The sequence below is a fragment of the Botryllus schlosseri genome, chromosome 6 (assembly GCF_051294905.1).
Source record: "Botryllus schlosseri isolate E-star chromosome 6, Bs_hap1, whole genome shotgun sequence".
NCBI classification, from domain to species: Eukaryota; Metazoa; Chordata; class Ascidiacea; order Stolidobranchia; family Styelidae; genus Botryllus; species Botryllus schlosseri.
This window is the reverse complement of record NC_137241.1, coordinates 16,800,698-16,814,139: the sequence shown is the minus strand read 5'-3', so window position 1 is coordinate 16,814,139 and position 13,442 is coordinate 16,800,698. Positions and strand designations below refer to the sequence as shown.

General features: G+C 41.0%; 1 protein-coding gene across 1 annotated transcript; it reads left to right on the top strand.

The window, feature by feature from the left end:
- The first annotated feature begins 269 nt into the window (after window positions 1-269).
- LOC145441233 (TLC domain-containing protein 4-B-like) lies at window positions 270-9,312 on the top strand. The gene is made up of 7 exons (XM_080319055.1): window positions 270-1,709; window positions 2,430-2,516; window positions 2,921-2,979; window positions 6,337-6,431; window positions 6,498-6,571; window positions 6,783-6,935; window positions 8,227-9,312. Exons 1-7 carry the CDS (start codon window positions 1,543-1,545, stop codon window positions 8,351-8,353), a joined length of 762 nt encoding a protein of 253 aa, XP_080175181.1. The 5' UTR covers window positions 270-1,542; the 3' UTR covers window positions 8,354-9,312.
- The last annotated feature ends 4,130 nt before the right edge of the window (window positions 9,313-13,442 follow it).

The window sequence follows — 13,442 nt, the reverse complement described above, 5'->3', positions numbered from 1 at the left end:
ACGGCTCTTGATTGGCCAATCGGCTATGCTTCAATGACCACCACAGCAGCAGCTTGCTGATTAGGTGATCAAGGAGTCTGCTACCGGCGGCGATTCTGAAAGCGCATTGTAATGTAGGCTGACAGATAACGATTTAGGATTGATTCAGGGTATATTGAGGTATGAAATACATGATGAACAAACAACAGCTGCTTCACAAGAACGTCTAAAGCATGACCGCTTTATTGTGAAGGAAACCGCTGTAGCCTATATGCCTTGTTTTTAACGAGGGAAGGTACAGGCGCTTATGCAAGTGGCGACGGATTCCTAGTTTCAGAAAGGATATATAAGTATTGAATACATATAAAGCTTAGCAATGACACTATAATTTGTGTGATCTTATTGGGCTCAGGTGGTAGTACATAGTTGAAGTTTTGGAAGCTCTAAGGATCGGCTGAATCAGCGGGTTATGTTGGGCACTTGTCAGATGCTTCCATCAAACTGTATTCACTTGCAAGTGTTGCCAAAGTCCTTGATGATAACGCAGAAAAGAGGTGTAAAAGTAAGCACAGACTAGGCTTGATATGATATACAAACTATGCTGGTTACTGTGCACTATGCAGCATTGTCTGTGCTTATCTTTACACCCCCTTTCTGCGCGATTATTAGGGACTTTGACATAACATATCCAGCATAGTATGTGCTCACCTTTACACCTCTTTTCTGCGTTATCATCAAGGACTTTGACAACACTTGCAAGTGAATACAGTTTGACGCAAGCATCTGACAAGTGCCAAGCATAACCCGCTGATTCAGTCGATCCTTAGAGCTTTCAAAACTTCAACTATGTAGGCTACTACAATCTGAGCCCAATAAGATCACACAAATTATAGTGTCATTTTTAAGCTTTATATTTGTATTCAATAATGATATATCCTTTCTGAAACGAGGAATCCGTCGCCACTTGCATAAGCGCCTATGCTTTCCCTCGTTAAAAACAAGGCATATAGGCTACGGCGGTTTCCTTCACAATAAAGCGGTCATGCTTTAGACGTTCTTGTGAAGCAGCTGTTGTTTGTTCATCATGTATTTCATACCTCAACATACCCTGAATCAACCCTGAATCAATCCTAAATCGTTATCTGTCAGCCTAAATACAATGCGCTTTCAGAATCGCCGCCGGTAGCAGACTCCTTGATCATCTAATCAGCAAGCTGCTGCTGTCGTGGTCATTGAAGCATAGCCGATTAGCCAATCAAGAGCCGTGGTTTCGTGACTACTAGTCTTCTCGCCGTTCTATGGTCGGTGGCACGCCCGTTCTTCGGCAGCTACTTTCAAACGCTTTGCACGAAATCTTAACGGCCTTCCTGTGAGCTTCTTTCAGGCTCAGTCTCGTTTTTTATCAATAATCTATAGAATAAGACATTACAACTGAGGATTTGTAAGATTTTCCCAATTTTGGACAACCCTACTGTACACAGTACATTTATATAATTGCATTAGTCTGCTTATTCGCGCCCCAGGGGCTCGCATTAGTAGCATATTTACCAGAATAAGTTCACAATGGATGTTACTGATAATGACTTCGCTGTCTTCGTAATTGGTGTGCTGACGACGGTCGTGACTTTTCAATGGATATATCACTACGGCGCACCGCGAATATACAAGTCATTAATCCCCAAAGAATACGACGGATTAAGCACAAGGAAACAATCCATATCATGTTCGGCGTGAGTATATGTTGTTGTCACTTTACTGCAGAACAGCGATAAGCAACCTGCGCCCTGCGACATCTCATGACGTCACAACAGTAACAGTGACTCTAAAAATAAAAATATCACGTCGGGTCCTACGATAACTTAAGTATCGTAGGTCCCGATCAGGTGCATCCTTTTTGCGATCACAGGTACAATTATACTATAGTTACACGCTATCCCCAAATTTTATAATTCTGGACCGAGGCTAGTTCGCAGCGTGAGATTCGATCGCTATTTACAGAAATATCGCTCCATGAACAATGAATATTCGTAGTCTCGTGCAACAGATTTTTCGATGCTGACAATCAGCTAACAGAGGTTACGACGCTGCAACGGCGGGAATACAATACTACTCAGATGCACAATACACGCACCTGGCATATAGGACACTAAAAATAAGTTCCACCCCACAAGCCAGCGGCCAACATAACGCATATTATATGCACGGAAGCTCCATTTATCTATGCATGTTAATACGGAGTTCGACATTGTAACTTATATGTAAAGAATTTCGGTTTCTTCACAAACAGCGACATAATAAGGTTGATTGACCAATGGTAATGGCAACACGCAACATGGATAGTGGAATAGAAATCAATCACCCTGAACTTTACGTATCGTGGAATCTCCACACAGCGCATTTTTAATGTAAGTATCGAACTCAAAACTAATCTGATTGTTTCACATTTCCAGATTATGCTCAGTGACAAACGCGACGATTATGTTTACTACGTCATTCTACCTGCTACTCACACACAATCTACACAAGGATATGTGCTGGTATGTGTAGTTTAATCTCACCGTTCCTAACAGGGCAAGGTCCTGATTCGGTCGCGGTTGTTATAACCACGCAGCCGTAACACATCTGCATAACCGCGTGGTGAACTAATCCATTTAATAAATGCGAACAGTTTGGAAACCGACTCCACCGAACCGTCGTTTCAAATGAATGGTCTTTATTAGACTGATATTTTGTGAAGCTTAAATTAATTTACCTAAGCGAAATATATTATGCAGTAACGATATATATAGCGATCATGGCCCAAAATGACATTTGTGTAAGTTCAAAGCATCAGCGGGAGTATGTTTGGTATCGTCGATCTTCTCATTGCTGATTGCTATGAATATGCTGACAGGAAAACATTATTTTCCGCGTGACTGCACACGAAATTATCTTCATACAGGACAGATGACTTCGCAACACGATTCCTATCATGCATAGAAATGGGAGCCTACTTTTCCGGTGAGATATTTCACAACAGCAATCGTTTAGTATAGGCTATCACGCGGTTTGTGACATACATTCAGCATACAATCACCAATATAGCTGAAGTAATAGGGCTCTGTCTCCCTGTCTTAAAGAGGTTATTTGTAGTGAGGTATTCTGTGATCTCCTCGTATATTCTGAATTGCGAGTTTCAGGGCTTCTGTATACTAACTAGAATGGTTTATGTTGATTTGCAGTCGCTCAAAATGCCACAGTAGTCCGAAAAATACAGACATCAGACATATGCTTCGTTACTGGCAGTCTCTTCATTTTAGGTGACTTTAAGGAGACATGTAATGTTACAGTCGCACGGGAACACATCAACGTGGCATTGGTCTTATGCACGAGACGCGATGTTATAATACCGGCACTCTGTCTCTCACTAATATCGAGCCATGCAATCGAATTTAGTTCTAGTATAAGACACCATGCTGAAATTGTGGATTAACTAATATAGTGCAACGGCGGCAATATGAGCGCTGAGTGCATGCAGCGACCTTATCGATAGATACCAAATAGCCTGTTCTATATTGGTTCACTGGTTACCAGTCCGTACGGACTTGGAGGCGATCAAGCTTATTGGAACAAGAAAGATTCCCATTCAAACGGATCGAACATATTACGAATTTTTGCTACTAAGAATCTGGCGTTGCTTCTATATTTTTGACAAATTATGACGCTTTTAATTCAACACGCTGCAAAATGCGTCAATAAGTAATATTGCTAGCAGCGCGGCTACGAGTCGAAAAAGCGCGAACCTAATCAGTAATTCCTCTCGTACCGTACGTCAACACAAATGGTTCTGAAATCTCGACGCGACAACTGTTCGCAAATTATAACGGTATTTGGGACTGGCTGCATTGCTACATTTCCCGTTAACGGTCGCAAATAAAATTAGTATGAGTAACTATTATGCACAGAAATGAATTCCACCACCCATACACACACACACACACATACACACACACACACACACACACACACAACGTACTATCTAATTTCGCGCACCGATTAAAAATATAGGAAAATTGCTGGGTGACGTGCGGTTCGGTGGCGAATTTTTCTTTCAAAATACGTATACGTGTCTAACGAAATAGTGGATAGACATCATGCCCACAATAATTACTGGGTATGTAATAATATATGATATGCTTTGAATTTTTCAGTAATTGCAATCATTTTCATAAGTACTCATTTAAGTATAAAAATAATGCTTCTATAAGTCACAAACACAGAATAGTTCATCAAGTTGAATCAATTTGAATGTACTTCACCATGTGGAATTTGTCAATTGACTCATTGTTTGGCACCGCAAACTGCTCCACTTCGTCTGGTTGAGAACCACACAGTATACCATCTATTTATAGCAGGGGGGGGGGGCAACCTGCGGCCGTAAAAGGAAATTTGGGCGGCCTTGGACAGGTAATTCAATTACTATGTGCTGGCGGCCGTCGACATGAAAATTGAGGTTACGAATTGACTCCCGAACTTTTGAGAGATCAATTAATCTTTGAGAGATTTAATTGATCATATAATTTTCTTCGCGATACGCGCGATTAAATGCGACTTCATTTTTTGATTTTAAAATAGTGGTGCCCTTTGCAATCTGAGGCGAGCCCCAGAGTACAGATGCGAACAGCGGAGGAAAATGATGCACTCCATACAGAAATACCAACATGGAATCGTGCGCTTCTCACGTAACAGCAAAGTGACCAATAACATTTGGTCCATGCGAATATGCAGCATCATTTATAACTTGCCCTGAATTTTCGAAAACACTCCCTCCATCAAGTCTACCGGTGAATCTGATCACATGATCTCAGAAAGGATAAATAGTTGACAGTAATATGTGAAAATCCTAATATTAATGACGAAATTCGTTCTTGAATCTGAAAATATTCGGGCGATTTCGATGCGTATAGTAAGACGATATGAAAGAGTAGTCCGGAGTTCACCGGAAATGGACATGGACAGTTTAACATTGGTATTTGATCTCCAGTTAGCTCATTGCGACTATTTCCTGGAATGCGATCGTAGGCTGCATAAGTAATCGGAATGAGGCCGTGCACAGCAAAAAGGTTGGCCAACGGCCACCCCTGATTTATAGGAAAATATATTCAAATTCATGGTCCAGTTAGCCACTTTCGTAGCACGAACACCTAAAGCTAAACGGACGGCAAACAGCAGCCCAGTAGCATAAATTGTAACATCAAAATGACCAAGATGGCATAAAATTGACACTGCGAAGCCTATACCAGAAAAACGCCTGGCACCAGTCGGCGGTTGCCATGTCAAAACCTCACGTGATTTTCGAACCCACATTGGGTAAGTGAGAACGTGTCAAAAACAGAATAAGCAGATATTATTAACACTATCAGTATCACTGTTACGTCGAGAAGTATTGCTAATAATACTTGTACATGTGAAGGCACATTTAGGATTCATAGACCACACGTCGTTGCTTCAACATTCTGCTATGTGTCTTGTGTACCGCTATGAACATTGTGGGTCTTGTGCAGATTTATGGCTATTACACCTAAAACAAAGTCTACGTTCCACATTATAGTATAGGGGTGGCCAACCTTTTCGGCCCAACGGCCACATGCAGTTGACGAACGATTGACCGGGCCACTAGCCCACTTGCCGCGCGAAGCGCGAACATTTTTCAAAGTTTATGTGTCAATGATAGGTCAATAATATTGGTATACTTGAGTATATTGCGGGTCTGCTGCATATCGCTGGGGCCAGTTTGCAAGGACTGGACTATTCGGCGCCTGGACATATCGATATCGAAAGCATCGAACCAATCATTTTGTGTCTAGGTTTCATCGTTCACGGTCTTTCTACGAACGGTGTTTCTGCAAGCACAAGTGCAAGGACGCATGTTGGAAGACACTTTCGCTCCTAATTGCGAATATAATTAGACTCAATCTGGTACATTAGGCGTTCTTTCATTTTCAGGGGGGTAACACTATTAAAAGCAAGAAATCGAGTGACATCATATTACGGAAAGCGGAAAGAAAATTGTTACTTAAGATAAATCTGCCACAGAATATTCTGATTTATTGTAATGTACGAAGATCTACCAAAACTGTGACTGACTCATGGATCTGCCAATGCGGCGGACCTGATATTTTAGTCGTCGCATCCCAAGAGTTACGGCCAGACAAATCAAATTTTTGGTTAGCCCTGCAAGTTCACAATCTGGGCAATCCATTTTTGAAAATATAACTAATTTCGCTCGCGGGCCACTCAAAACCTTCTTGCGGGTCACGGGTTGACCGCCTCTAAAGTACAAACATATTTGCTATCTTATTTTTGATATCTTTGCAGATACATTGGTACTGCTTGGAGGAAACAACGAGCCCAACGTACTTCCATATTTGCTTCATCACCTAGCAATCGTTTTTGGAAGCTACATATCAATAGTATGTGATACTGAGATTATGAGCGATTATGCGGATGCTTAATCATCAGAATCATTTTTGCGTTAGAAACACGGAGTTTTTGCCTACTTTCTGTGTTTGAGAGGAATTAATGAATTGTCAGTGCCGTTTCAACACGCCAGGTGAGATACTGTGACTGGAAGTGTCGCTGTCCCAATTATATTACGTATTCACTTGAATATATGTGATGAATCTACCCCTATCTAGTGTCTTGTGACCATCATGACAGCATACCCTACCCAATTACGACGCCCGCTTGTAAAATTCGAAAATTTCAAAGCTATAACATTCCCGAATATACAAGCGACCGCCCGGCTGATGATTACTGTTTAGGCACGTCTTTTACGATATCGGTTGGAAGAACTCACGAATCTACCTGGTGAACGGGCTGTGTTTCCTGTTCACTTTCTTCATTTCAAGAATCTGCGTGATCCCTGTTACCGTGTACTCCGTGTTTACGATATGGGGAACTACTGATTTCGAGAGGTTAGATTATGTGATGTTTCGAATTTCGAATACGATAATCCAACTATGAGGTAAATCAATAGTTCACTTAACCTTGTCTATACCTGCTTCTTGGTCGTACTTTTAGATCGCAAAGTCTCCCTTAATACAGTTTCAACGCACTATATAGGGGTTTTCAGATTTCCTCCACTAAATGTTTCGGACTGATAGGTATTGTACCTTGCAGCACACGACGTGCTAAATTCCGGGAAGGTGGCCCTATACCAGTGTCCGATAAAATTAGTTCGAACGTTGCTGCTAGGTATATAATACGTAAACGGCACGAATACACCTCAAGCATCGAAGATTTGAAAATCATATTCCAGCGAAACAATGATTTCAATATGAAATAATAAGAATTCAGAGATTGCTAATATCAATCATATAGATCAGTGGCCTTCAACCGGGGTTCTCCAAAGCATTTTCGGGGGGTCCGCGAAACCTATTAATGGGGTCTGCGGGAGCGGGGCCTCAATGGACAAAAAGGGTTCCGCGAAAACAGGATTCTTGAGAAACATTGGAATAGATCTATAACAAAGCTGTTCCTTAGCATTATTTAGTATATAGCAGCGATATACGTGTGGTTGCATTTAAAACAAAAATCAATATAAAACAAACACGTTTAAAACAAGGGCATTGTTTAAAAGATGTTTTTATTGTTTTTTAAGCCATTACGTCACCAATATTCAATTGTGACGTCATAGTCAAGCGACATTGACAATTGAAAATGCAGGGTGAATATAGCTCCATATAGGCTTCCAACCACTGTCATATACGAACCAAAAATATTCTTAACCAGAACTACATCGCCATGCAGCATTTTTACGGTCGTCGTTCATCATCATCATCAGAATATTCATTCCGTACCAATGATCTATATTTTCCGACTATAGCGGCTGAGTAGACTATTTCGAGGGTTCCAACAATTCCATATCGTATACGTCGGCAATATCGGGTGTAAATCGTCCGTAGGCTCATACTACATGTTTTTTAGAAAGTATTTACACAATTACGGCATAATTATACAACTTACTACAACTTTTTAAAAGGCCTTGTTTTAAACATGCTTTAAACAGTGTTTTAAACAACCATTTGTTTTAAATGCAACCCTAAACATACGTATGGTAGAGATGTGTTATATCACTAAATAATTATTCGTTTCCATGGACGGCACATTTTACGACTGGACAATTGAGCACTTAACAGTTTACTCATATTTAATTCTGGAACAGCAGCTCTCATTCAAGCGTAACTTTCATGTTTATGCTTTCAGAGTGAATCTCTTCTGCAAGACTGTCTTCATCGGAGGGGCTCTAGCGATTGATACCTTGAACGTATATTGGTTCAATCTCATAGCACGGGGTGCCTATAAAGTTTTGATATCAAACAAGCATCCATAATACTGCAATAGTCTATACTTCTTGTACGTCTAGTCCATTCCAATACCGGCGCACCATATAGCAGAATATTTTGTATTTTTTTTTAGCTTTATTGCGATTGTTGCCAATGTATCACAAATTTCTGATCATTCATCATGATCACATGATATAGGCCTATCTTTTTATCTTCACAAGTTTATAGGCTGGTATCATTTGTATGTACGGCTGCATTTAACACAATAATGTTTATACCATGGCTTTGGAGTAGGGCTGGGCAAAATTGGGTACATGAGTGATTCGATTCTAAATCACGTAATATGCTTCGAGTCGAGTCGAGTAATCGAGTATCACCCATAATGATGTCATAACAGAATGTAACACGTCAAAGTTCAAATATGTATCGTTTATACCACCACAAAGAATATAATGCCTGTTATCCATCTCATAACTGATACTTTGGTATTTTTGTGACCATACCTATTTCATTCCACTTGGTGACAATGTTTTGGGATAACCATGACTTCGGAAATGTGATACGTCCAGTAACCTCATAGCTTTGTACTATATCAGGGACGGGCAACATACGCCCAGCGAAGGGATTTTGACCGGCCCGCAGAGAGTTTCTACCCTGAAAGTCAAATTCTATTCTGAAAGTATTGACAAATTTTATGCGTCACAGAATGTTGGGGTGTACATATACTTTCGGCCTGAACATTAACGAGAGAATGCTGCGTTCCAATATAACTGATGTTCACGTGCAGCCTTCATACTGAGGGTTTCTACATACGACATGCAGCCAGAGTTCAAAGAACTTGTGGACACTGGACAACTTAGACTGACCACAGATATCTGATTGACTTCAACAGCTACTGCTGATAAATTCATTTAATACTGTTTTAGTATCTATGCTTTAAACTTTAAGTTTACATCAAATACGATCTATTCCTTGTATAATTGAATAAATACGCGATTGATATATATATATTCTGTAATCCGACCCGCCAAGAACTTCATTTCTGATATCCGGCCCACCGACCGGAGAAGTTGCCCACCCCTGTACTCTATGTTTCGTGTGCTACGTTACCGCCAAACAAGGTTTCAAGGCTTCAACAGTGAAAATTAGTATCGCAACAATAATTCTCATTGATAATAAAACTTTCAATGGCGAGAAGAGCATAGTTTCAGTACTCGAAAAAATCGTCCTCTACTACTCGACTCGAATCATTAAAATTAATACTCGATTCAGATTCGAGTACTTGAATCATTGTGTCCAGCTCCAGCCCCACTTAGGAGCTGGCGTAAATTTTAAACTGCTTCAGATCCGGCTATACGGAGCTCTCTTTTATCACGCATTAGGTCCGGAGCTCATTGATACCGCTGCTCCAGCTCCAGCTCCGGCTCCGTAAACTATCGAATGGTTCAGTCAGTAGCCAATAACTAGCGTTGCAGCTATGAACTAAGTTCATTGAACTTGAATTCACTGGGCTGTCGCGCCAAACCGTTATTTTGTGGGGGTATGTAAAGTCCTGTGATGTCATAATTACTCTGCGTCGACTTTTGATAACGTCATAGTCGCATGAGAGCTCACTTTACTCCCGGCATTGATGTGCACCGCATGAAAACACTGATGCGACGTTTTAATGCTGCCGCTGCACTCGCTCATATCAAGCAATACTGTTGACTGCAATCTTTAAATTATGCGATTGTTCATTTGTTCAAGTCTAACTGCAGCCAGCGCAACATGAGCGGTTGAGCTCATGTCGAGACCTTGTCAGTAGAAATTCGCTTTCCACAGAATGCCCGATGGGTTGAAATTTGATATTGATACGCTCGTTACCAGTCTGTCAAGTGTCGATCAAGTTTACTGGAATACAGAAAGTTTTCCTTCAGAAGAACCGGATAAGTCGAGAATAATCTGGTGCTGCATCAATATTTGACAACCGACGCCGTTCATTACACAATGCACCGTGTCAGTAACGAATTGAACTACACGCCCACGCATTAGTGCGAAGCATGGACCGGAGCCGGATTGGATATCCGGCTGTATTTTTTAAATTTTGGCTGCGGAGCCGGATCAGTACTTTTTTGATGCAGTTAGAATCTTTATTGATAAGCATGACTTTTGTAACTAAATATCTACCAACCAAGCCAAGCCAGTTCCAAAATAAACGAGCCATATTTATAAAATTAAAGGAACCACCGTACCGTGTAGGGCGGAGCAGGGACCGGAGCCGGATCAGTATACTCTTCCTGATACGGCCGGAGCCTGACCAGACAATTGAAAGACAGAATCGGGGTCGGACGAGAGAATTGTCGATCCGCTCCGCACCAGGGCTGTGGAGTCGGTAAATTTTACCTCCGGCTCCGACTACGACTCCACACATTTTCAATATACCGACCCCGACTCCGACTCCTGAGTCTTTAAACGTACCGACTCCGACTCCAGCATTATTACCAATTTCCTTCGAAAATTATATGCCACATTGTCGGTTTAATGACTATCATACAACCATGAAACATATACAAACACATGATTAACGGTGGCATTATGGAATGTGACTATGGAACGGAAACTCCCGTCTTCCCATTGTTAGGTCACGCTCGACTGAATCTAGCGGCTTTGGTCAATCGCAGCGCAACAATCGAACAATTTGCCTTAGGTTAAATGGCATATAACACTTACAGATACTCGACTTTGATAACGAAATTACTAGACTCATCAGTTAGTGGTAATCTTGAAACTTGCCACAGAGTTAGATGACATTATCAAGATATACAATGCGGAAGCTAGTCGCTCATCTGGGTATGCAACACAATCAAAATCCACACATACCGATAGCGGCTTTTGCGAAAAATCCGTTCCGCGCTAGGCTGCGCGCACCTATATGCTCGACATCGATAACTAAATTACCACCCTAATCAGTTAGTAGCAATCTTGAAACTTGCTGTAGTGTTAGATGACATCATCTCATCAAGATATACACTTCGAAAGCTAGTCGCTCATTTCCGTATTCAACACATTCAAAATCAACATAGACCGATACCGGCTTTTGCGAAAAATCCGTTATTGGCTAGGCTGTGCGCATTGCGCACCTATACAATACATACTCGACTTCGATAACGAAATTACTAATCCAACTGTGTAGGAAGAGCCTTCAAATTTCGCGCAGAGTTAGAGCGCATAATCCGAATAATAGATACGAAATCTCGTCATCTCTCCCGCTATGGAAACACCTTCAAAATCTATAGAGCAACACAGGTTTTTGCGTATAATCTGTTCCGCAGGTAGGCCTATAGGCTGGATGCAGGACCGTAACAGCACTTCTCCAGGCCCCCCAAAACGTTGGTCTTGGGCCCCCAATAGGGGGATAAATAATGGCCGACGCCGAAATGCCCGTTCGAATTTGCGTGTATTTGTATATTGCATAGGTTTGCGCAAAGTGCGCTATCGCATACCGGTAGTAGATCTTACGCGAGTATATAGGTGAGCGCAGCCTAGCGCGTAACGGATTTTTCGCAAAAGCCGCTATCGGTATGTGTGGATTTTGATTGTGTTGCATACCCAGATGAGCGACTAGCTTCCGCATTGTATATCTTGATAATGTTATCTAACTCTGTGGCAAGTTTCAAGATTACCACTAACTGATGAGTCTAGTAATTTCGTTATCAAAGTCGAGTATCTGTAAGTGCTATATGCCATTTAACCTAAGGCAAATTGTTCGATTGTTGCGCTGCGATTGACCAAAGCCGCTAGATTCAGTCGAGCGTGACCTAACAATGGGAAGACGGGAGTTTCCGTTCCATAGTCACATTCCATAGTGGCATGCTATATTGTTTTATTGTGGCACAGCTCGAATTGTCCACTATGCAATTAACACGAAAGAAAGATTTGCTATCCTTCCTTTTTCAAGTTTTTATAACATGGACTCTCTAATATCCTGGAATGTATGAATCATTCAAATATGGCAGATATCCAATCCTGTACAATAAAAATGTAGATAAAAATCCAAGTGTAGCTCTTGTGTATGAGTCAGCTACTAATAAAGAGATTGAACTTACTAATTTTGTCATTGCACACTAGGCCTATACTGATTACAAGCTCACACACTCTTACTACTAATAGACATAGGTAATAAATGGAATTTAGTTAAGTAGTCCAAGACCATAGCCTATGTCTAGTCTACATGTACTTAATCAAGTATTCAAGGATTGGGACTTGCAGTCTTTCTTAATCATTTGTTCGACCCAAACAGCTAAGCTACACTACAAATATTTTTAATTTTGTCAAGTGGGAAGCATCGTTTGGTCATATTTACATCATTTTTACAATTTTACAAAACCAGCCGATGCATTTGTTCTGTCACAGCATCATGGTATAATTCCAAAAATTGCATCAATTTTGACTGCATCGCGAAAACGCATATTGCGATTCTCTTCCCCTGTGCAACTGAGCTGTAATTTACAAATAATGTCTAATTTTATCTATATCAGGGGTGGGCAACTTTGTCGGCCAAAGGGACACATGAGATTCAGTGTTGGGATGACTCGAGTCACTTTTTCGTATGACTTGACTTGACTCGAGTCACTTTGCTAAAATGACTTGACTTGACTTGACTCGGCGTATCAGAAATGTGGATTGACTCGTGACTCGGAGCAAAATTCACGAGTCAATTTCAAGTCATCAAGTAATCAGTGCGATAAAAATCACTGTATCTTGCATATGTTCGGATTGTTCGCGCAACGCTGGTGTAACCCGTGAGAGCTACCAATCATTCAATGATCGTGCGTTTTACTGAGCCTCCATTGTTCTCTCACAAATATGTTGATCGCAAACGAAGTGATCGCAGCTTGCAGCCTATGCTGTCCTAAACTATAGTATAGTAAGGTAATTTAATAGCAAAATGTATATTTCTGTTCTGCGTTCTTAACTTGACCAAACCTCTTGTTTTGTTGAAATTGAATTCGAAATACATAGTCCTCAACCATTGGCGCAGGGTCGTATTGTATCATATCAATATGCAAAAGGGTAATGTGTTGCATCTTATCAATTCGTTTCTCTATTTTGGCTGGTAATAACTATAAATTGAGGCTGTGCAATTACTTACGTAGT

Excerpts from the sequence above, each read along its gene's own strand:
- LOC145441233 (XM_080319055.1), top strand. The coding sequence starts at position 1,543 with ATGGATGTTACTGATAATGACTTCGCTGTCTTCGTAATTGGTGTGCTG. Across the intron at positions 1,710-2,429 it reads CAATCCATATCATGTTCGGC|ATTATGCTCAGTGACAAACG; the intron begins GTGAGTATATGT and ends TCACATTTCCAG. Across the intron at positions 2,980-6,336 it reads AATGGGAGCCTACTTTTCCG|ATACATTGGTACTGCTTGGA; the intron begins GTGAGATATTTC and ends ATATCTTTGCAG.